The sequence below is a fragment of the Nothobranchius furzeri genome, chromosome 14 (genome assembly GCF_043380555.1).
Source record: "Nothobranchius furzeri strain GRZ-AD chromosome 14, NfurGRZ-RIMD1, whole genome shotgun sequence".
In the NCBI taxonomy this organism is placed as follows: Eukaryota; Metazoa; Chordata; class Actinopteri; order Cyprinodontiformes; family Nothobranchiidae; genus Nothobranchius; species Nothobranchius furzeri.
The window spans coordinates 64,337,893-64,361,067 of record NC_091754.1 but is presented as its reverse complement, the minus strand read 5'-3'; the positions used below and the strand labels follow the sequence as shown (position 1 = coordinate 64,361,067).

Sequence of the window (23,175 nt, the reverse complement as noted above, 5' to 3'; positions counted from 1 at the left end):
ATATGTATATATACATATGTATATATATGTATTTATATATGTATATGTATATACAGTATGTATATATGTCTTCTTCATTTAGGGATATGCAAGTGAAAGTGACACTACCACTCAGCCAACTGGCCATTTGTCTGGTATCTGATTCTGTCTATAGTGATTTTGTTTTAAGGTCATCTGAGTGTATATATATATATACATATATATATATATATATATATATATATATATATATATATATATATATATATATATATATATATATATATATATATATATATATATATATATATATATATATATATATATATATATACATATATATACACATATATATATACATATATATGTGTATGTTATGTTTATGTATTTAGCAGACGCTTTTGTCCAAAGCGACTTACATATATGTATGTATATGTATATATATATAATTATATATATATATATATATATATATATATATATATATATATATATATATATATATATATATATATATATGTATATATACATATGTATATATACATATGTATATATGTATTTATATATGTATATATACATATATAAATACATATATACATATGTATATATACATATGTATATATGTATTTATATATGTATATATGTATATGCAGTATGTATATATGTCTTCTTCATTTAGGGATATGCAAGTGAAAGTCACACTACCACTCAGCCAACTGGCCATTTGTCTGGTATCTGATTCTGTCTATAGTGATTTTGTTTTAAGGTCACCTGAGTGTACAAACCTTTGGGTGCTTTCTTTGGAAATGTTGGGAAAACGTTTGCTTCCTTCATCATGCACTGATGGTATTTTGTCATATAGAGTAATACTACTAGTGGATATTAATGTACCTTTCAAAGCCCTGACAGGTAAAAATAGTGACCCCCGAGATTCAGACATCAACCATAGAGTATGACCAAGTCCAATTTGTATCTTTATAAAGACAAATGTCCGTCTTTAAACTCTGATACTTGACTGTGTTTTTCATCGGGGAGCTGCTAATAGCTACTAAATGCACCGCATGGCACTGATGGAGTGATGGGTCTTAACCTCAGCACTAGCCTAGTGGTCCATCCTTGTTTCAAGACACCTTCCTCCTCCCAGAAGCACAACAACACAATATCTCTACAAAAGACACGCATGCTCAGAAGAGCTGTGGAGTTATAATAGGGAGAGCCTTCAAAGACCATCCATGTTCTGGCTTGTTCTTTATGGCAGAGCAAGTCTTCATGCAGAGTAAGAGGACTAATGAATGTCAAATTGATTAGAAATGCCATTCGCTAGGATGGATCCTTTTCTGGTCTCCTTCCACCTTTGGAGTTCTGAGAGTTTACACACAATCATCAGGGTCTGAAAAAGGTCTGAATTTCCTCCGAGTGAGAGCCAACAACACTTTTCATTTCTTGAATGTCATGTTTGAAATGCTTCTATCATTAGCCCACAGCAGACGGATGATCAGCGTCTCACTCTCAAGTTGTTTTGATTTGGCTTTAAAAAATAATAATTGAACAACTGTGCTGCAGGACTGAGCGCTGCAGCAGTCTCACAGCCTGAGCGGACTGATGGCAACAACCTGTCGCCATTGGTTGACAGCTTGTGTTGTATTGATCCAGTTGCATTAATCAAGCTGTTTACAAAGGGGGCACAGCGACCAATGATGGATGGCTGCTTGTAATTATGCAAGCGCCAGCAAAGATCACACCGCTCACTTATGGTGTGCTGACAGTCGATCAAAAATAATCGACGTTTTTAACTATTTCTACAGCAGTCGAGACATGTTGGCATGTCTTCAGCTGTTGTCCATAAAGCATGTAAGGAAAAGAGGATGGAAGGGATTATAACAAAGCTAAAGGAGAGATTAGGAGATAGGAAGTTGCTGCTAAGCTGACTCCAGCTCTTTGCCCTGCTGATGCCTCGTACAAAAGGAGAGGGCACAAGTGGCAGGATGAAAATTAATTGCATTTTAATAATTGCCGACTCTTCAGTGAAAGAGCTCCATGTCCCTGTGTTATTTTTAGCAGTGAGTAATTCCTCCCATCGGCGGCTGTGTTAAAGCCTTTAGTGTTTCGTTTGACCCTAGCACATCTTCAGCTTTCTGCTTTGCTCTGTTACCTCCCATTTAAAGCTTCGCTTCACTTTGCAGAAAGCAAAACACCACCAGGTCCGCCGTCGATATGGTTTCAAGGCAGCCACTGATTTGATTCTCTTGACTTTAGGCCCTTTAACAAATATTTGAAATTCTTAAAGTAGCCCCCCTCCTAACCCCAGAGTAGCGTACACAACCTTTTGGACCAGATTCATCACAGCTGAGGTCCAAAGTTGACATCACCTATCAGGGGCTCCATTACCAGTTCATTAAACAATATTAATTGGGGGCTTTAGGTTTGTTATTTTTGAACCATTCGTTTCCCACATTGGAATTATTAAACAACACAAAAACGTTAACGAGTTTTACGTCTGAGAGCTGGATTCACAAACAGGAAGTGAGCGCGGATGTTCTCTCCTCCACATAGGTCCAAAAGTTGACAGTCCACTAATTCTTCATTGAAGGAACCACGTTACATAGTTTGTGAAGCTATCACAATGCTGTCGTCACAAAACAAGTCTGGCCAGGCTCCATGGACCAGATTCATTCAATTATAAACCAGTGTTTGTCCTGCTGGAACGCCCAACCATCAAAACAAGATAATGTGTCAGTAATTCAACCTAAAATATGAGATGGACTCATTCCATGCAAAGCCAGGTCTTTCAAGCCTTTATTTCCTATAATTGTGATGATTATAGCTTACAGCTTATGAAAACCCCAAATTCCAATTTTCAGACATTTATAATATTATATGAAAAAAAGAAACAAGGATATTTAATAGATAAATGTTGCACATCTGATAAAATGCATACGTACTCAGTACTTGGTTTGGGCCCATTTTGCTTTGTATATGAACTTTTGTACGATGGTCTTCGTTTGCAAGTTGCAGCTGTACTTCCTCATTTCTGCTGAAGTTCAACATGTTGGAAAGCTGGATTGCGCTAGGGTTTGACCTATGCATGTCAACCTAATTAACTTTATTACTTAGACTAATGCTCACCTATTTGAAGTAAGTATTTTGGAATCTGAAGTAGTTTGAAAGTAGACCCAGAAGGTGATTCGATTCAAACGCTATGATTTCTCCGGCAGTTAGCCCATTTTTCTAAGTGCTGGTTCATCAAATAAGTGTTGTTGAAAATAATATTTTCATTTAGGCAGAAAGACACTACCAGCTGACGTCAGTCATGATCTCTAACAGGAAACTAATAAGCCCTGGCATTGTGTAGTTAAGCCTTTCTAGAATTCCCACATTCCTGAACAGGAACTAGGCAGCTTTGGCTTGCTTTTAGCACCCCCTGGTGTCCGTTTGTTGAACTGAAAGCAAAATCTACCTCCTCGCTGTGCGTTCATCTTTTTAACACCCTAATCTAACAGCAGAGATGTCTCTCAGCCTTCATCAGTGTCTACAGGAGTGATTCATCACTAAACTGAACAAGTCAGATTTGTTCATGATCTAAATCATGAAATGTGCTGGAAGCAGACAGCAACGCCAGGTATGTCTGCTCCATTTCTTCCAAGTCCAAAAGAGAAGCCCGCTACTCTGAAGTTGCAAGTGGACTATTCTGGCCACAGGGGGCGCTAGGGGCTGGGTGGACTTTCATTAACCCTGTAAAGGGTCCCTTTAATTCAGGGGTGGGGAACCCTGGTCCATCGAGGGCCGCTATCCAGAACGTTTTAGTTTCAACCCTGCTTCAACACACCTGATTTCCATTAACAGGTGATTCACAGGCTTTGCAGAGCCTGATGAGCTGCAGAACAGGTGAATCAACCACTGACTCAGTAGTGTTTGGAGTAAAGACATGCAGGATACTGGCCCTCGAGGACCAGGGTTCGCCATGCCTGCTTTGATTAGCTCAGACGACGGAACATAGAAAAGCCACAATAAATTTAAATTTGTGTTTCCAACCCTTATTGTTAAATGACTGATTTCATAAGACCATTCCACACTTGGTGGTCATTTAAAGTCCCGAACATCTGCCTGCACCTGCACACAGGTGCATCACCACTGAACAGGACAGTCCTCTCGTATCTTCTCATGACTAGTGACCAGTCGGCTCAGTCTGTGTGGGCAGGGCTGCTTTTCCCTGGCTTTGGCCTGCTGCAGAAAAATACAATAAATAATACATGAACCCCGTTTTAAAGAGTAACCATTACCTTTCCTTTGTGCTCCACTCAGCTGCTCAGGACCCAGCTAGGTGTGCTGCACCTTTTTATTTCTCCTTTAGTTTGCAGACTTTTCCCATTTCTATTTTTAGTCTCTTTCTATTCTCGACACCTTTAACCCCTCAGCTGGCAACTTTCCATCCCCTTTAGCTCCCTTTGCAGCAGTTTGGTAGCATTTTCCTATATCTTCACACAAGGCATGATCAAAAGTCTTCACATCCAGTTTCATGTCACTGAAGACAAACACCCATGAAAAAAACAAAAAACAACATAAAATGTAAAAGGAGTAAACAGGAAAACAATCCTCCAGTGGGCTGTGTGTGCTTCCACCAGGCAGGGCTGTCATCTATCACCCACTCACTCTGGTGTAATACTCTCCAGCTCTGGCTAGCTAACCAGCCAGAAAAGTGAGCATGGAATTGGATTGTGGTTACAAACATTGCACCCATGAAGACAAATCATCAGTACTAAGGTGCCAGTGTCTGATGACGTTGTGTCTTTATTTACTGGCCTCACAGGGCTGCCACTCCGTTCTACAGTGGCTAGTACAGAAGGAGGCCTGGGGACGGTGAGTGGTGTCCTCAGATATTCTACTGCCAGTACACGCGTATGTATTTACACATATAACACACTACTTTATACGTACATGATGTTCATGTTTTGCAGCTTCCAGTTCGGTAACAGTAGTGCCTGCCCCTCTACATGACGTATACGGGTAAAATCATAAAGTCCAGCAGAACATTTACCAGTCAGAGTAAATGTCTTTGCCTGGGATTATATCAGCTCGTGGCTCTGCACTGGAGGAAGGATTCATGTCTGCTGTTGTAATTAAAACCCAGAGATTCTGGCGTTGTCACTCTCCCGATGCCAGCAGTGTGTTCTAACGCTGATGCAACAGTGCTCTGTGGTTATAAATAACCTGCTCGGTGCTAATGTAAACATTCCTCTAATAAGCATCTCTGCACCACCACCTGCCGCCACATGGATCTGTCTTCTTCAGTGATGTCGACACGTACGAAGAGCAGGAGGAGAGGGTCTGGGATTACAGAAGGAAAACGGCAGCAGAGTGGTCTGATGGATGAGCAGTTAAAACATCCGGCTTCACCTATCAGCTCCTCCACTCACGGCACGCTTTAGGAGACTTCTCTGTTTGGTGAACTAAGACTTTAAAACGCTTGTAGCTCCTCATCTCAACACGTCACTGGCTCCTTTTCTGCTCTGGGTTATGTCGTTGTTCACTTCAGACTTAGGAAAACATTTTATTTTACAGACGTCAGGTTGGGTCTTGGATTCCTTTTATCCCAAGTACTGCAGGGAATTGTACGAATGTGTTTCACAAACATTCAGGTTTTCTCTGTGCCATCCTCTGTGAGTAAACTGTGTGTTGTGGTGGAGGGTGTGTGAGTGTGTGGGAGCAAGCACACACGATGACCACCGACTGGTTGTGATTCGAGCTTTTCCTACCACAGGTAAAGGACCAGAGACGCTGTTCGCTGGCCAGAAGCTGAATGACAATGAGTGGCACACGGTGAAGGTGGTGCGACGGGGCAAGAGCCTGCAGCTGTCTGTGGACAACGTCACAGTCGAAGGTCAGTTGTGTTTCAGAACGCTCCACAGTGTTGTCTAACTGATAGTTAGGAGGAATTATCATGCCACCAGTGAGCTTTGTTAAATGTCACAACACTGCAAACGTTGAATTCATCAGCTCTGTTACACATCAGTGAATAATAATAATAATAATAATCATCATACAGGGACTCAGCGTGAACTCGCCTTTAGGAGGCCAGTAGTGATAACAATCACATCATCTCCATACATTCAAGTGCATCTAGAGTAATGGTCACTAGCACCACAGTGTAGAACCACAAGCCTTCCACACGTGTTTATGGTCACAACAAAACGCTCATCATTCTTGGTTTTTCATTTTCTAAATCAATCCACCCTCGACAAAAAGGCTTAAATCAATGTTGTAATGTACCAAATATTGACGTTTGTGCCCGCGTGTGGATGTGAACCTCAGAACACGGCTGTGTGAGTGAGCCCGGAGTGTTGTCATGTGCATTCCTTCCTACCATTTAGCAGCTGTGAGCATAGAAAAGCTTCTGTCAATAGCAGAAGGATGAAAGGTCAAGAGATGAGGTGGAGTCACAATATTGTGGCCCTAGGCAAAACAGTGGCAGGGCCACAAACACAGAAGAGCTGAGAACAGAAGAGGTGAGCTAGGTGAAGGGAAATGAGTGGGCCAGAAGCAAGGAACGACCCTGTGAAGTCCCGACTGGTTCATGTGGAGAGAAACCCCCAGGGGGTCCTTCCTGGGCTGGCCGGACTCCATCAGCAAGGGCATTTTAAACCGAATCTAATAAGAGCCCGTCCGTTTAAACACAGCAGAATCAGCAAAGTGCAGAAGCATCGGTGATTTTCTGCATCATGATTGTGTCATTAGCGTCATAGCAGGCCGATAAAATCTGCCTGAACCTAGACACGCGGTGTTGTAACAACAAGCATGATCTCTTCAGGATATCTAAAATCTGATGAATGACATGCAACGACATGTTGTCAAAGGGAATTAGCCTTCAGAGTTAAATGCTATAAACCTTTGATGATTCAGGATTATGCTGTATTACACATGCACTCCCCTCAGAGATTGGCATGTACTTGAATGCTGAGTACTTTTATTTTTAAATGTAATTTTATATTCTGTTTCAGGAAGTCTCCATAAGTTTGAACAGAGAAGCAATGAAATGAATGAACAGCATTAAACGAATGCGTTTCCTTGTTTTGTGTCACCTTCCGTTTCCAGGCCAGATGACCGGGGCCCACACGCGTCTCGAGTTCCACAACGTTGAGACGGGCATCATGACGGAGCGCCGCTTCATACCCGTGGTGCCGTCCAACTTCATCGGTCACCTGCAGGGCCTGACCTTTAACGGGTTGCCGTATCTCGATCAGTGCAAAAACGGAGACATTTCCTATTGCGAACTAAACGCCCGCTTTGGCATGCGCCACATCATCGCAGACCCGGTGACCTTTCGGACAAAAGGCAGCTACTTGGCGTTAGCTACGTTGCAGGCGTACGCCTCCATGCACCTCTTCTTCCAGTTCAAAACCACCACGCCTGACGGCCTGATGCTCTTCAACTCTGGAGACGGCAGCGACTTCATAGTTGTGGAGCTTGTGAAGGGGTGAGTTTCTATTCAGCTTAATGTGTTCAAACACACATCTGCTGAGACACTTTTATTGTCTAGACATAAAAAATAATTAGTTCATAAAAGAAAAAATGCAACAAAACAAGTATATCAAGTGATTTTTAGATTTTAGGCTCAACTTGAATAAACTTTACCGGCTCGTTGTGATGTTGAGGCTTTTCAGGAGAATGCATCAAAGCACTTCTACCAGTTGGACGTTTGAAGTTGCTTTCATGTCATGTCGTTCTGTAGTGGGTCTGCTGCTCTTACATACCTAGCTTCAGCTCTCCAACACATGGATCCATGCTTATACGTACTCTAGTCTACAGAGGAGCTTATACTGGAACCCAACCCTGCTGGGCAGTGGGGTTGTGGCATTTCAGCTTGCATGCTACTTGGCTTTTATCCAACTCTACTGTCCGTTTTGCCCAGTCGTGTTTTTCTCACTCAAAACCAACAATGGCAGAACCACGCATCTACGTAACGGGCTAGCTTTTTGACGCAAACACGGTCACAGAACATCCAGCCCTCCCCTTGTCTGTGACTTCAAATGATGGTTTTCTTTTTGGGACTCTGGTAGTTTGCCCTAAAGTTGAAGCGCTAGTGGTTCTCTGATGTCACTGAGCCGTGAACACCAGTGGTTGCAAAATATCCGAATGTGCAACAACTGGAGGACCCGGGGGCATGCGGCGGTTCGATGACACCGACAACCACATGGTCCAAAAGTTGCATTCGGTCTGAGCTGTTACTGACGGAGGTTTATAGACAGATGCAAGAGAACCACTTTATTTATTTATCTCCACAGTATATGAATGGCGTTAGAAATGTGTTAAATCTGCTATTGCAGCTGCAAGTGTACGTGTAGATGTAGCTTGTGCTTTTTCTGCTGTTCCTCTAAGAAATCTGAGAATCGGTCATGGTTTGGATTAGATTAGCAACTGTCTTGAATGTTTCTTCTACTGCTAAACAGCAACAGCAATAACATAATTTGTTGTTCAAGGAACCTTAAAATGGACTCAAATCAAATGTTTGGTCCAGGACGTGGACCACAGGAAGGTCTAGCTCATAGAAGGACCCCTACACAGTTAAACATGTTCTTGTGACAACATCAACTTGGTTAGATTGGTTTTCCTGCTCAGTGACTCATTTACTGCTGAGGAGAGTCAGGCTTTAACTGAGTTTAGTGTATAATAGTTCTCATTAGTATGTAAAAAGCAGCTGTAACCTGCAAAAACTGTTGATATTTCTTTAAAGTGTTGATGAACAAAGAGCAGAAAAGACATGCAGCCCCCAGACATGAGACAATACTGTTAACAGACCAGCTGCTGAATGGAACGCATCATTTTAATCACAGGCTGCATTAGCAAGCTAAAACACACCATGATAACTCAGCCAGATTCATGAACTGTACTATCCTAAAAGCTCTTCCTAATCAGAGTATCAAAGAGGCGCTTTTCCTTGTTTATCTCCCGTCTTTCGTTGCACCATTCAACATTGTCCCAACACAAAGCCTGCGCTGGTTCTGCCACACAAAGGCAGTAAGCATCGCAGTCAGGACAAAGGCGGGGGCATCGCTTGAGTAAAGCAGAAGCAACAGCATTAACCCCAAAAGTAAGACGGTGGCATTCGTTTGAGGAACAGAAGTGTGTCGCATTCTTCTCCGGTAAACAGATTTATCCTAAAAACTACATTACAGGATGTGTTTGGTGTCACGCAGACATGCTGATATTTTAACAATGTTTTTATGTCATGCACTTTGTGGACTTCTTCACAGACCAGTGGAGGGAAGGGATGATAACACACATAATGAAAGGCAGTGGGTGCATGCAAATAACCTCAGTAAATAAATATGTCATAACTCAGTTATTATGAATATTACTGTCCTGTTGCGGTGTGATTGTTGGATTCATCCTGCAGATTGCTGTTTGTTTGTCTTCACCTGCTATCGGCTCGCTGGGATAGCAGCCCTAGCAGGGAAGCTCAGCCATACCCGCTATTTAAGCAGCCAAGTGGACCACTCTGCCATTCATGTCTGTCCTTACAGGTATGTCCACTATGTCTTCGATCTGGGTAACGGCCCGTCACTCATGAAGGGAAACTCAGACAAACCACTCAATGACAACCAATGGCACAACGTGGTGGTGTCCCGGGATGCCAACAACGTACATACGCTCAAGATCGACTCACGCACCGTAACACAGCACTCCAACGGAGCCCGCAACCTGGACCTGAAAGGTAACGGCATTTCATCCTACGCTGCACTGTACCGGGGAGTGGGACCGCTTAAATGAAACAACTGTGTGCCGTCCTTGTTCCACCCCTCAAGTGTTGGAGAGAAGCCATGAATGAACTCCTGCCCACATCTAAATTAGTTCTGCTTTGCGAATGCTGCTGGCTTCCAGACAAAGTCTCATTTCAATGTGTAGGTGACCAATCTTCACTTGTTCTGGTGCACGCAGACCCACTCTGCTAAGGTGGTTTCATTTGTCTGCTTCACGGGGAAAAAATCCCAAAACAATCATAGTTTGTCACTCCAACCTTCACACTTTGTTATTCTGCAGTTCCTCTAAAGAACGTCTAGATAGCGATGCTTTTAGGATTAAAAATAGAGCAGCCGCTGAAAAGGTTGTGACTTCTGTACTATTTACTTCTAACAAGCTCGGTAAACCTTAGTTTGGAGAAACTGAGATGACCTTTGATGAAAGTCTAGTCCAATACCAAATGTTGCTTCAAACCTCTTTAGACACATGAACTAGCTCTTTGAGTTCGTGTCTTAATCCTTTACAACAAGATACGTTTAGTTTGTTATCAAAGAAGAACTGCATGGGCGATTTCAGAAGCGAGGCTTGGCTAGGCGTGTCCTGGTTCGAGACCAGACACACATGCTGGCATCTCCCCTTGGAGATGTCCTTAGGACACAACAAGCACTACTCGCCAAATGCTCAAACCGCAGAGCAAGGCTCACACCTTTAACTAGCACCAAAATTCAGCTGACAGACCTAACAGATTTCCATAAAGTCACCATGCACATCATGTTTTCCCCCTGGCTCCACATTTACTAGCTAAACAGAGGGGAAAATGGAGCTAAACGGCCTCAGTGTTTGAGCTGTTTCAGCAGCAGCTTCTCCACATTTAGTTTAGACCGAGTATAAAAGAGTAAAACACCCACGACGTGGTTGGCGGGCACACATCCTCCATTATGTCTGATTGTGACCAGATGCATCAGTGACCTGTAATTGTGCACCGAAACAAAGACAACACCTTTTTAAATGAGTTTGGTAATTGTGCCTCACTTATGCATCATCTTAGTGGGTGAGGCATTAGTGGAGTTTTCCTCTCCACAGTCGCTGCATGCTTGCTTAGTATGAGGATTGCTGTAAAGACTCTGACACTAGTCAGTGACTCGACGCGACCTGCTGGGTTCCTTATATAGGAAGCTTGTTACTGATTGGCTCAATGAGCTGACCTGTGTTGGAGTGTGTACTGTGTGAAGGTCCTTGAGACGACTCTGGTCGTGATTTGGTGCTTTATAAATAAACTTGAATTGAAGTGAATCAGCAGCGGTTCAAAAGTCAGAAAGGATCTGTGTTTCTCTAAACTATGTTCATTCACAACGCTTCCAACAGCAGACAGGACATGAAATGGTCATAAATACTTTAAAACAGGGGTGGGGAACCCTGGTCCATCAAAGGCCGCTATCCAGCATATTTTAGTTTCAACCCTGCATCATCCCACCTGATTCCAATCAGCAGGTGATTAACAGGCTTCTGCAGAGCCTGAGAAGCTGCAGAACAGGTGAATCAACCACTGAATCAGAAGGGTTGGAGCAGAGAAATGCAGGACACCGGCCCTCGAGGACCAGGGTTCCCCACGCCTGCTTTAAAATATACGAATGATGTCTTCTTTAAGCATCAGTCTGTCAGCTGTGCTGCTGAGATGAACCCCCTCAGGCTCAACATAAGCTTTGATAAAAGGACGAACAACTATGTCCTTCAGGGGAACTTCTGAGTAAAAAATGCTCATTGCTACGTGTGTGGAGTAAGCAGGCAGGTAGGTTTTAACGTTGCAGATCTGCAACGCCTGCCTCCAGAGGGGTAACGTGTCCTAGAGGGTGATGTGCAGACATATTTAGAAGTTATGGAGTTGCATATGGGCCCTCTGTAGCCCACAAAGGCGTCGAACGATCAAATTCAAGCCGGGGCTTCTACAGAAGGCATAATTTATCAACCAGATTAAACATTTTCAGCCTTGGACATGGTGCATGCATAAAACATGAGAAATGAGAGCATAAATGTGGCAGTGGGTATGGAGGAAAAGTTAAAGGACACAGTTTGCTTTCATAACTGGCAATTAAAACATTTAAATACCTTATCAAGTCTTTTAGGGGGAAACTTGTGAAACTTGACTAGTGCACAGAATTGATAGCATAGGGAGTTTAGCATGTGGTTGCTAACCAGAGTTAGTGTCTGTGGAAAAATCCTGACTGAAGTGACTGATGTGTTATTATTTACCAGTGTGTGTAATGAAAACGCGTGTCATAAGAACTAATGACAACATAGTCATAGAGACCAAAGCCTCTTGCTGCTACCTTAAAACAGTGCTAATCTGGAACATTTTACAGTGCTAACACATCTCCAAGCTGCCATCCTTAGTGATCTCCATGTAAACATCACCAGCAGCAACAACGTGTAGTTTTCCAGTGCATCCAGGAGGCTGGGCAGCGGCAGCAACATGCTGTTGGCTTTCAGATTAACCAGCAGCTCAGTGCCTTTAACATACATGTTTAAATATTAGCAGAGCCACATAAGATAAATAAGGCTAAGCTACACTCACCCGGTGGCCAACATGAGTGCTCTACTGACAGGCCTTTCACGCTAGGTCAGCTCAGACTGGGTCAGGTGGGGTTTATGTGTGTCTCTATGTGATGCTCATGCAGAACTGACCACGTTTTGGGCCTGCTTTCCTGCCGTCCATTTTCTGCTGACTCAACACACCCACCTATGGACTGGTTGGCTGGCTGAGGTTACGTCACTCTGATGCTTGGTGGGAACCTTTGATGTGCGTGGGTAGAATCAGCCGGCGGCGGCTTCCCACATGTGCAATGATTAGGAATGTGGGTGCAGGAGAGTAAACATCTTCTCTGACAGCAGCACGAGGACTGACTGTCTGCTGTGAGCACTCTTGGAGCCCACAGCAACACTGCTGCTCGTTCAGAAGAGTAGGAAGCTGTGTGCTTCATGTCTGAGTCTCCAAAAGCATCACTGCTCATGCCTGCTTCTACTCACCTCCATGACCAAGTTTCTGAGAAGGCTGTGTAAAAACAACCTGACTGTTCGGGAGGGGGGGGGGGGGGGGGGGGGGAGTGGCCCCCACCTGGGCCAGGCCGAGCTGACCAAAATGTAAAAGACTGTTACTATGGACCCCTTTTTCACCCGAGGTCACGGCTTTGATTGATTCATTTTGCATTTTAGATTCAAACAACAGTTGTCATAAGAAAACCGTATAAAAGAAAGTGCACATGTGACGCCATGCTTGGTGTCAGCAGGTAATTTTTAGTGCACTTGCTGTGCAGCTGCTGTAGAAGGTGTCCATGTTGTTTAGGTCCAGATAGAGCTGTGTTTGCATAGTTAACGCCTACAGTGGTCTGTTTATGCCGGTTCTGACCTGGCAGTGGCCACACACCCGTAGTAATCCTCTTCCTTTATTTGTGTGTTTTAAATTCACACCCATCGTTTTGTCATGGCAGAGTTCTGCAACTCTTACAGCATTTGAAAGATCCACATTTTAGCTGGCGTCAGTATAAGCATTGGTGTAAAACAGCGTGATTATTACTATGGAAACGGTACACTTCAGGTATAGAATGAAAAATCAGGAAAATCTGTTAAATCTGTTGGAAGGACAGCCGTCTGAGTCCTGTTGTCTAAAGGGGAACTGATGTGTTCCTAGCAAGGCCAGCTGCAATGACAGATGCATTGTTCTGAGTCTTTCAGATATTTGCTCTCACCGTCCAGGTGTTCAAACTTTATTTCCATTCCCTTTTCAAACTCTACTTTTATTCTCATTTATGCCGTTTTCTTTGCTGTCTAATCAAGGAGACATGCTTGTCAAGCTAAAAAAGATACATGCCCCTCGGCTAACATTACAGTTGACAAATTGTAAACATAATTTGTTTTTCTGTCATCGGAATAAATGCTGTTGCTGCGTTTTTGTTAGAAAACTCCACCAATCACAGACGAGCTCCCTCGTGCAGCAGCTAGAGCTCTGTTTGCATATTCAACATCACGCACATTCTACTGCATATTTATTTCACTCACACATGAAAATGATGGAAATTCCTGAAGGCATGATCAACGCAGAATGCATTTCTGGGAATCGACTCGTTGTGTGTTTGGGATACCTTAAAGATTGTGGGGGGGGGGGCTCGTTAACCATCTCTGTCATTCACATAGAAATGCTCAGTCTGATAAGTGTTTCTACTACAGACCATGAGTATAAACCACGAGCTCTCAGAGCAGGTAGCAGTTCCCAGCAGCTGGACCCGGTGCAAGTGCTGCCCTGATGTCACGGCTTTTAAACAGTTGTTACTGGGAAGGCCGTTGAGCTATGATCAGCATTAGTTAAGCATTAGTTACACACAGCTGGGACCTGAAACCACCAGCTGGTTGTGATGAAGGGATCTTTGGGATTTCTGGTTCTGTGATAAGTGATAAATAAACTTTACTTCCTGAATTTACTTAACATTTAAAAACGAGTAGTGTTGATGAGTTAGTGGAGAACTGGGCCTCTGATGGCAGCAGAAGCCTCTTTCAGCTACTTTGACTCCATATTCACTCTAAGACGGATCGTCTTACCTTAAATGGGAGTAAAAGGGAAAACATTTGGAGGATAGCTCATAACCGTTGTGATGGTTGTTGATCTGAAAAACAGTTCTTTGGGTCCATCAACTGTTGGTGCCAGCTTGTAAAACCTTGACGTTTTCGGGGTCTTTTTTTCTGAGTACCTCCTGCCTGAAGGACATGCCAAGGCATCTTTACATAAACTGGGAGGATCTCACTTGATAGGATCTTAGGGGGAAAACGGATGTCTTTCTTTTCAATTCTCTCGTCTAACTGGACGTTCAAACACTCCTTTGTGTTTCTACAGTGACACAATGTCCTGTGCTTCCAAGCTCTGCAAACACCTGGTCTAAGCTGCAGGTAGAGGGGTCTCTCAATGGCTGTCCCTTCTTACATTTGCACACAAAAACATACACTCTTATGCTGTGTGCCGTTGAAAGTGATGCACAGCCAAACACACGGCTTTGCAAATCAAACAAAAGAAACGGCAACAATAAGCCATTTTTCGCAATCTCTTTGCTCTCTTCTAACATCATTTCAGCCAGCATTTCCAAGAAAGAAAACCCCCAATTCTCCAAGCTTTATCCGTGTAATTGTGCAGAGAAAATAGGGAAGAAAAGGGTTTGTGCTGTCTCCGTCTTCTTTCTCTTTTTCTTTGGACAGATGAGAAAAAAATCTTCAAGGCATCCCTCGTTGTCAGCTAAAGCACGGCGAAGCGACGGCACACAGTCCCTGCAGAGAGTACCGAGTGGTCTAAATGCAAGATGTGTTGATACACACATAAAACAAAAAGCATGGCAGGATTGAGCAGTAAAAGGTCTTGAAAGTAAGTAACTACCATAGAATTATATTGTAGATCCAATTAAAAAGACAGAACCATGTTCAAAGGTTCTGAGATGGATGCAAATGAACCGTCACAAACTTAGCTAGCTGTCACCAGAAGAACTGAGGCAGCATAAACTCCTGAAAGTTCTCTAATACCATCTGATGGACTGCAGATATTTTCTGAAGTCTCTCATGAAAATGAGCATGAACTCCAGACTCACTGCATTTGTGAAAAAGGCTCCAGAGCCCCGAGAAACAGCAGCAGGCCCAGAAGCAGCTGCTAAGGTTGAAGCAGCTGTGGAATTGGGGCACCACCAGTCCAGAAGTTGCTAAGGGATGACAACAGGCAGGTGTCTGTATCAGAGCACAGTGAGGACACATTTTTTTGGAGGGAGGTGTCAAGTAAAGCAGTGAAAAAGCCATTCCTCTCCAAGAAGCCATCAGGAACAGTGAAGGCATGGTTGGCTCTGGACCCTCAGAGCGTGAACACCCTCGTTCTATCCCTGCATCTCTTGAGTCGTACACTAACCACTCTGTTACAAATGTGGGCTCAAATGCAGATTAGGATGTTTTACTGGATAAGTGGTTTTGCTAAAAGCCAGTCCTGTTGAGAGGAGTTGGCTAGGGTTTTGGCAATCATTTGTTTAGTAATCATTTACAAACTACAAACTTGGTCATTTGCACCGCTCAAACAAACAAGATGAACCAACACATTTACTACGTCCCCGGCTCTCTAGGAGAGATGAGGAGGGGAGTAATAAAATTAGTGTGTGGGTAAATAATAACAAAGTGCTGTGTCGCTTAAATCCAAAAGGGGAGTTGAAGGCCAGTCCAAAGTCAAAGTACCCGAAATCCTATCAAGAGTCTAAATCACTAAGTCACCGACGTATCTCTAAGCTAACACACACACACACAAGCACATGAGGAGAAGAGAGAAGCCTGAACACCTTCGTGCCCAAACTTCCCTGTACCTTCTCAAAACTAGAGGGCAGGAGAGCAGCTTTTAACAGCTGCCAAGTGATTGCCCAATTACCCACAGCTGAGCACCAGGAGACAGGCGAGGCAGAAGCCACTGAGGCCACCTTGTGGCCGAAAAGGGGAACTTCATGTAACAACATTAAAGTGAAAGGTCAGTGATGAAATAGGTCAGTGGATCAAGCTAAACCAGCATATTCCCTGCACGGTCTCTACAGGAAAGGTAAAAATGAGCAAGAGCTTCTTGGAATCGATTATCTTCTTCAAGGCTTCAGCAGTTTGAGCGATCTATCTGGTAAACAGGATGATTACACCCACATCCTCTCGGGTAAATTGGACATTACTGCAACCTCTTGGCCCAAACTCAGCTGCTGAGCACATTCTCTACATCTCACAAATGTGCCTTTGAGAAACATTTTGATGACAGTGAAAATGACTCATTCATTCACTTTCCCCGGGCAGCAAGTTATTCATGCTAATGTCCATGCTTATGCTATCTATCTTAGCACTTATCTCACTTTTACATCTGCAGGCTTTTCTGAATCGCTTTCCGTTGTGTGTTGATGAGACATCGTTAACATAAAGCCAGAATCTATACCAAGAACTAAAAAAGCCAGTTTGGCTTTTGGTACCATTACAAACCAGAGCTGCAGAGGTGTGTGCCCCAAACAGATTTCGTGTTGTTTGCTTACCTTAACATTTCAGGTCATCAAACTAATATGAACATTAGACGACAACAACTTGAGTAAATACAAATGCAGATTTCAAATGATCTTTTTATTTAGGTCAAAAACAATCTATCCAAACCACCCTCGGAAAAATTGTTGTCGGAACAGGGAACACAATTTTCCAATGTAGAGATGAGCAAGCTGCTCTTTCCCAACAGCACCACTGAGCACCACTCGGATGGGTGCGGTTTGTTTGGACGGCCTTTTCCAACAACAGGGTTTCCCCCAACTTTTTAGTTAGTTCACTGTGGTTCAGCAGGCTGACCCACTCTAAACATCACCAGCTGTCGGTGACTGGCTGGGGGGGGCAGTTGTTCCATCCTACAACTGAGTCTGACGTTGTTGTGCATGACGAGTGCACCGACTTCATATCACCTAACTACAATACTTACTAAGAAATCATAACGTATCAATGATAGCAACACTACCTGGCGTGTGTGTGTGTGTGTGTGTGTGTGTGTGTGTGTGTGTGTGTGTGTGTGTGTGTGTGTGTGTGTGTGTGTGCTGCATGCATGCTTGCTTAGTATGAGGATTGCTGTAGGGAATTTGCTGGGTTCCTTATATAGAAAACTGTTTACTGACTGGCTTGATGAACTGACCTGTATCGGACTGTTTATTATGTGAAGTGTCTTGAAACGACTCTTGCCGTGATCTGGCGCTTTACACACTGAGGTGAAACTGAATTGAATTAAAGTTGCCAGGAAAACTGAAGAGAGCTTCAGCCCAAGCCCTTTATGGTTAAATAATGATGTCGGACAAGGGGCCAAAATGTTTTGATGAGTGTTACTTTTCAGTGAACAACCTTTTCCCATAACTAGGAGAGGTCTTTAGATGTTGTTCTGGGTTCTGTTGTTAATCTCGTCCTTTAACCCTCTGGAGGCGGGCGTTGCAGATTAGCAACGTTAAAACCTACCTGGTTACTCCACATACGTATTAATGAGCATTTTTAACTCACAAGTACTGCTGATGGACTTAGTTGTTCGTCCTTTTATCAAAGCTTATTTTGAGCCTGAGAGGGTTAAGTTCTTTAAAAGGGGCGATCACTTTTTTACACGGTTACTAGTTCACCCCTAATGCACATGATTATTATGTGAAATCTGAAGCTTTTACCCTGTTTCCATTAGTTTACTTTATTCTGATACAGAACGTTATTCGCTGATCTGAAAGTGTCAGAAGACACAAAAACAAAATCAGAAGGACATTTGTGTTCAAATCATTTTTAAAGCATTTTATAAAGGGCTAAAATAAAAAGATGACCTAAAAACGGCGTGTCAGTATTGAAACAAGGAGAATCTTGTGAAAAATGTGACAATTTGCAATCTAAGATGTCTGAAAATCTATCCCAGAAAGCAGCTCAAACCAGAGCGGACGCTTAATCTGCCGTTGCTCTAATGACCAACTGGTGCTGGTGACGGGAAACACCAAAAAGACCCTTCGTAAAAACAAAGTGCTATTTTTAATCACCACAGTGGTTCATGGTGATGCTCTGAGGGCAGGGGCCATGCTCAGTAACGTATAACTCAGTGGAGAGGTGGTGTGAGCTTCCTTCTTTGATAAAATGTGGCTTTTTGAAAGGCTGCTGTTTGTTATTGGGCTGGTTTGCCATATTTTGTCTGTCCTTCCAGACATTGCAGTGATCAGTGAAACTAATCAGGCATATGAGCACCATAAAGAAAATGACACGGTGACATTTAGTTCCAAGGCTCTTTCTGGTGATGGTGACTCTCATCTGCATTCATTCAGGAGAGATACAAGCAGGTCTGCAGTTTGCTTTAACGTGCTAGTTCAAACTGCGTACTGGGTTAGGGTTAGGGGAGGGCTGGGCTGAGGAAGTGAGGCTTTGTGTGAAGCTGCATCTTACATTAACTGCATGTTAAACAAAAAGACCCAACAAACAGGTGTTCATCTGGTGAATTACAACATGTCAGTGGAATTTATTTCCCTCTAGCACGGATTCACTTGTCATCATTTTACTTTTTTCTTGAGTGCCACATAAACCCACTCAGTACATTGCATCTGAAACCTGTTTGATGCTAAACTATTCTAGTTTGTTTCAAACTCCATCCTTGTCCTTCCTCCTGTCTGTGCTCCTCTAAGTCGTGTTTGGTAGTGTGTGCTGCAGCAGCGCTACGCTCACCCACCTGTCTTAAACAACAAGTTATTATAGCATATGGAACCCTAGGGTCTAACCCTAACACATAACAAATAGCTCTGGTCATTCTGTCGCCCTACCTGCTCACCCTTGTTTTACATAAGTAAATATCAGCTTTTTCATTAAAGGTAGAATAAAACAGGAGAAGATGATGACTTTGTACAAGTCAAACATTTGACACTGGCTGTCATTTACATACAAAGTAGGGACTTACTGAGACTGCAGTGCTGCCCTCTGGAACTAAAGATACTTAGACGAATTATCACACACATGTGGGACCTCATGGGCTGGCCAAACGTTGGAGAATCCATCAGTAGCAGTGGCATCATTAATAAAAGCAAGGAACAAAATCTCCTTCCCCAAACCTAGATTTAAACATTTGCAGGGCGTTTTACCACTGGGTCCTGAGTGGACCCACATATATGGTGTGCCTGGTTTGGTGTTTGCTAGCCCACAGTATTAATGGGCTGCCACCACCCTCCACCCAGGACTCCAATATGAAATGCAATGGGACGCCCACTGTGCTCTTAGTACACACCTAATGATCGTGTCCAGACCCTGCACAGACCAAATGTCAGAGCTGTTTTTATTATAGATGATTATTTGTGTTACCGTACCATAGTTCATTTTTATAGAACATTTCAAACGCAGCATGGGGGCTGCCCAAAGCGCTGCACAGGCTGGACCAAAACACAACCAGTCTAATCAACTAAAACAGAAGATAAAAATACCGATCAAAAGCAGATTAAACATGAGAAAGACTAAGAACACAATAAAGCACTAAAACGAGTCACTGTCTAAAAGCCACATTGTAGAAGTGGGTCTTTAAACGAGATTTAAAAACCGCTAATGATGGAGCCTGCCGGACTGTAATGGGTAGAGTTCCACGGCTTTGGGGCAGCATGCACAAATGCTCGTTCACCCCGTCATTTGTATCGCATCCGGGGCGTGCGAAGCAGCAGGAGGTCAGCCGACCTCCACGTGCACGTGGGTACATGGGGAGTGAGCAGGTCAGAGAGATAGGGAGGTGCCAGCCAGGTCGTTGAGTACTTTAAATACAAAAGTCAATAACTTAATCTGTACTCGGAAAATGACAGGGAGCCAGTGAAGTTGTACCAGGACAGGGGTAAAACGGCTACGTCGGTGCGTGTTTGTCAAGAACCTGGCAGCAGTGCTGTGTAAAAAAGTCCTGAACACATTAGACACGACATGATGCTTGATCAGACTTGAACCTATGAAGAAGATCAGGCATTATGTTAAATGTTAACCCACAGTTAGATGGGTGTAGACAAAAGCGAGGGACCAGAATGAGATGGCAGGGAAATGAAAACAAATACAGCAGAAGATGAAAGTTGGTGGCCAAGTAAAGCATGAGATAACAGCAGGGCAGAGCGAGCGAGCGAGCGCAGCAACGGTGAAGTGAAAGGACTCTGAATTCAGAGCGACATCTCACCGAGGAAGAAAAGAAGCATGAAAGTGTGTAATGATGCCTCTCTGTGTCACTCTTTCAGGCACGTTCACGGGTGAGCTCTGGCACATCTCCTGCCACAGCTGCATCAGGAACTTGTGTAACAGCTGATGGTTTTGGTCAGTGATGAAGACCTAACATTGGCATATTTTATGTCTGTATGCCACTTTAGAAATATTCATTTAGGAAAATGTTCCTTTCATGTGAAGATTTACATCCTACAGAGGAAGTTGTGGTAGGATTCCAGTTGTATAAAGAAGGCTCAGATATGACAGAACTGTTTGTTTTAATGAAAAACCAAAACTGGATTAATCAGCATGTTGTGTTTTTGCAAAACATGTTTTAGATGTCAGAAAATGAGGATTATTTTTCTATCAACAACTCATCAGTTCATCATGATGACGGCAACAGCGAATCATCCAGGCAACAAAGCGTGGTCGTAACTCAGTCACTTGTGTTGATATGGAGGAAAAACGTAAAAACAAGCTTCACTTTTTGAACAAAATTACTGAAATAAATCAACTTTGTCATGATATTATAATTTTATGATCAGCATGTGTATTAAAGATATACCAGAGATAATGACACCCGGAACACTGCAGCTGCGAAGCGCCGCGAAGTGGATCGCTCACGAAATTCGTGCACCGTCTGCTCCTCCTCTGTTCACATTAGGAGAGCAATTTTAACAAGCGCTTTTCATCCCCCCCCCCCCCAATCGCAGTGATTTATTTGGAAAATTTTCTTTTATTTTGTTAAATTTTTCGGCCTGCCTCTTCCGCTTTGTTTGGACTTCCTGCCAGAATTGACACGGCTCACGAAACAACAGAGCTCACGCCGAAACGATCGCTGCACGGCACAAGCCTTTGTGACGTTTCGTGGCCGATGTGACCGAGAGCGTAGGTTAACAAGGGCACTCATCATTCCACGGCTCTTCGCGGTGCTTCCGCGTCTGGTGTGTTCTGCGCATAATAATGTGACACTTTCCAGGCCAGGCTTAGGTGAATCACCACAAAACGTGGTTTTATCGGCTGATTGGGTCTGGCCCTCAGAGGGAGAGAAATGAACGTGAGCTGTAAAGACAAACAAAGAGGGCAAAGATCAGTTCATCCATCCATTTTCGGCCGCTTATCCGGGGTCGGGTTCCGGGGGCAGTAGCCTAAGCCGGGAGGCCCAGACTTCCCCTCTCCCCAGCCACTTAGACCAGCTCCCCAGGGGAATCCTTAGGCGTTCCCTGACCAGCCCTGAAAAATAGTCTCTCCAGCATGTCCTGGGTCTTCCTTTAGGTCTTCTCCCAGTTGGATGCGCCCGGAGAACCTCACCAGGGAGGGGTCCAGGAGGCATCTTTACAAGATGTACGAGCAACCTCAACTGGCTCCTCTCGATGTGGAGGAGCAGTGGGTCTATTCCGAGCCCCTCATGAAAGACAAAGATTCTTACCCTATCTCTAAGGGAGAGCCCAGCAGAGAAAACCCATTTTGGCCGCTTGTATCCACGACTTCATTATTTCGGTCACTACCCAAAGCTCATGACCATAGGTGAGGGTAGGAACGTAGATCGACCGGTAAATCAGGCGCTTTGCCTTCTGGCTCAGCTCTCTCTTCACCACGACCAATTGGAACAACGCCCACATCACTGCAGACGCAGCACCAATCCGCCTATCGATCTCACGCTCCTTGTTTCCCTCACTCATGAATAAGACCCCGAGATACCTAAACTTAGGGCAGGACCTCGTCCCTGACCTGGAGAAGACATTCTACCCTTTTCTGACTCAATGGTCTCAAATTTACAGGAGCTGATTCTCATACCAGTTGCATCACACACAGCTGCAAACCGCTCCAGTTAGAGCCGGAGATCACGTTCTGATAAAGCCAACAGGACCACATCATCCGCAAAAAGCAGAGACTCAATCCTTAGGCCACCAAAATAGATCCCCTCCACACCTCGGCTGCACCTAGAAATCCTGTCCATAAAAGTTATGAACAGAATCGGTGACAAAGGGCAGCCTTGGTGGTGTCTAACTCTCACCAAAAATAGTTTGTCTTACTGCCGGCAATGCAGACCAAGCTCTGACACCGGTCATACGGGGACCCAACAGCCCATATCAGAGGGTCTGGTACCCCATACCCACCTATGTACCCCCCCGAGGGACACGGTCAAACGCCTTCTCCAAATCCACTAAACATTACATTGGTTGGGCAAATTCCCACGCACCCTCCAGGACCCTTCTAAGGGTATAGAGCTGGTCCAGTGTTCCACGGCCAGGATGAAAACCACATTGCTCCTCCTCAATCCGAGGTTCAACAATCCGCCAGGCCCTCCTCTCCAGAACCCCGAAATAGACTTTACCAGAGAGTGAAATTCCACATGCCAAGAGCCAGCTCCTGTAGCTGAGGATCAGACGCCAAGGTCCCCGCCTTTGGCTACCACCCATCACACATTGCACCTAACGCCTTTGGCCCCTCCCACAAGTGGTGAGCCTATGGGAAAGGGGACCCACATTTCCTCTTCGGGCTGTGGCCGGCCGGGCTCCATAGGTGAAAGCCCAGCCACCAGGTGCTCGCCGGCGGGCGAGGGAACACTGTGTCCATTTATATAATTCATCATAAGGGGTCTCTGGGCTGCTCTTTATCTGATCCCTCACCTTGGACCTGTTTGCCATGGGTGACCCTACCAGAGGCATAGAGCCTCAGACAGCTTGGCTCCTCGGATCATTGGGACACTGAAACTCCTCCACCACG

General features: G+C 44.1%; 1 protein-coding gene across 7 annotated transcripts in view; it reads left to right on the top strand.

Moving 5' to 3' along the window:
* Positions 1–23,175, top strand: part of nrxn2b (neurexin 2b) — a 970,727-nt gene that overhangs the window by 471,312 nt on the left and 476,240 nt on the right. For all 7 annotated transcript variants that reach the window (XM_070544341.1, XM_070544340.1, XM_070544338.1 and 4 more), the window contains 3 exons: positions 5,738–5,857; positions 7,069–7,450; positions 9,498–9,688. In XM_070544341.1, the coding sequence (XP_070400442.1) occupies positions 5,738–5,857; positions 7,069–7,450; positions 9,498–9,688 (693 nt within the window). The remainder of the gene's footprint in view (positions 1–5,737; positions 5,858–7,068; positions 7,451–9,497; positions 9,689–23,175) is intronic.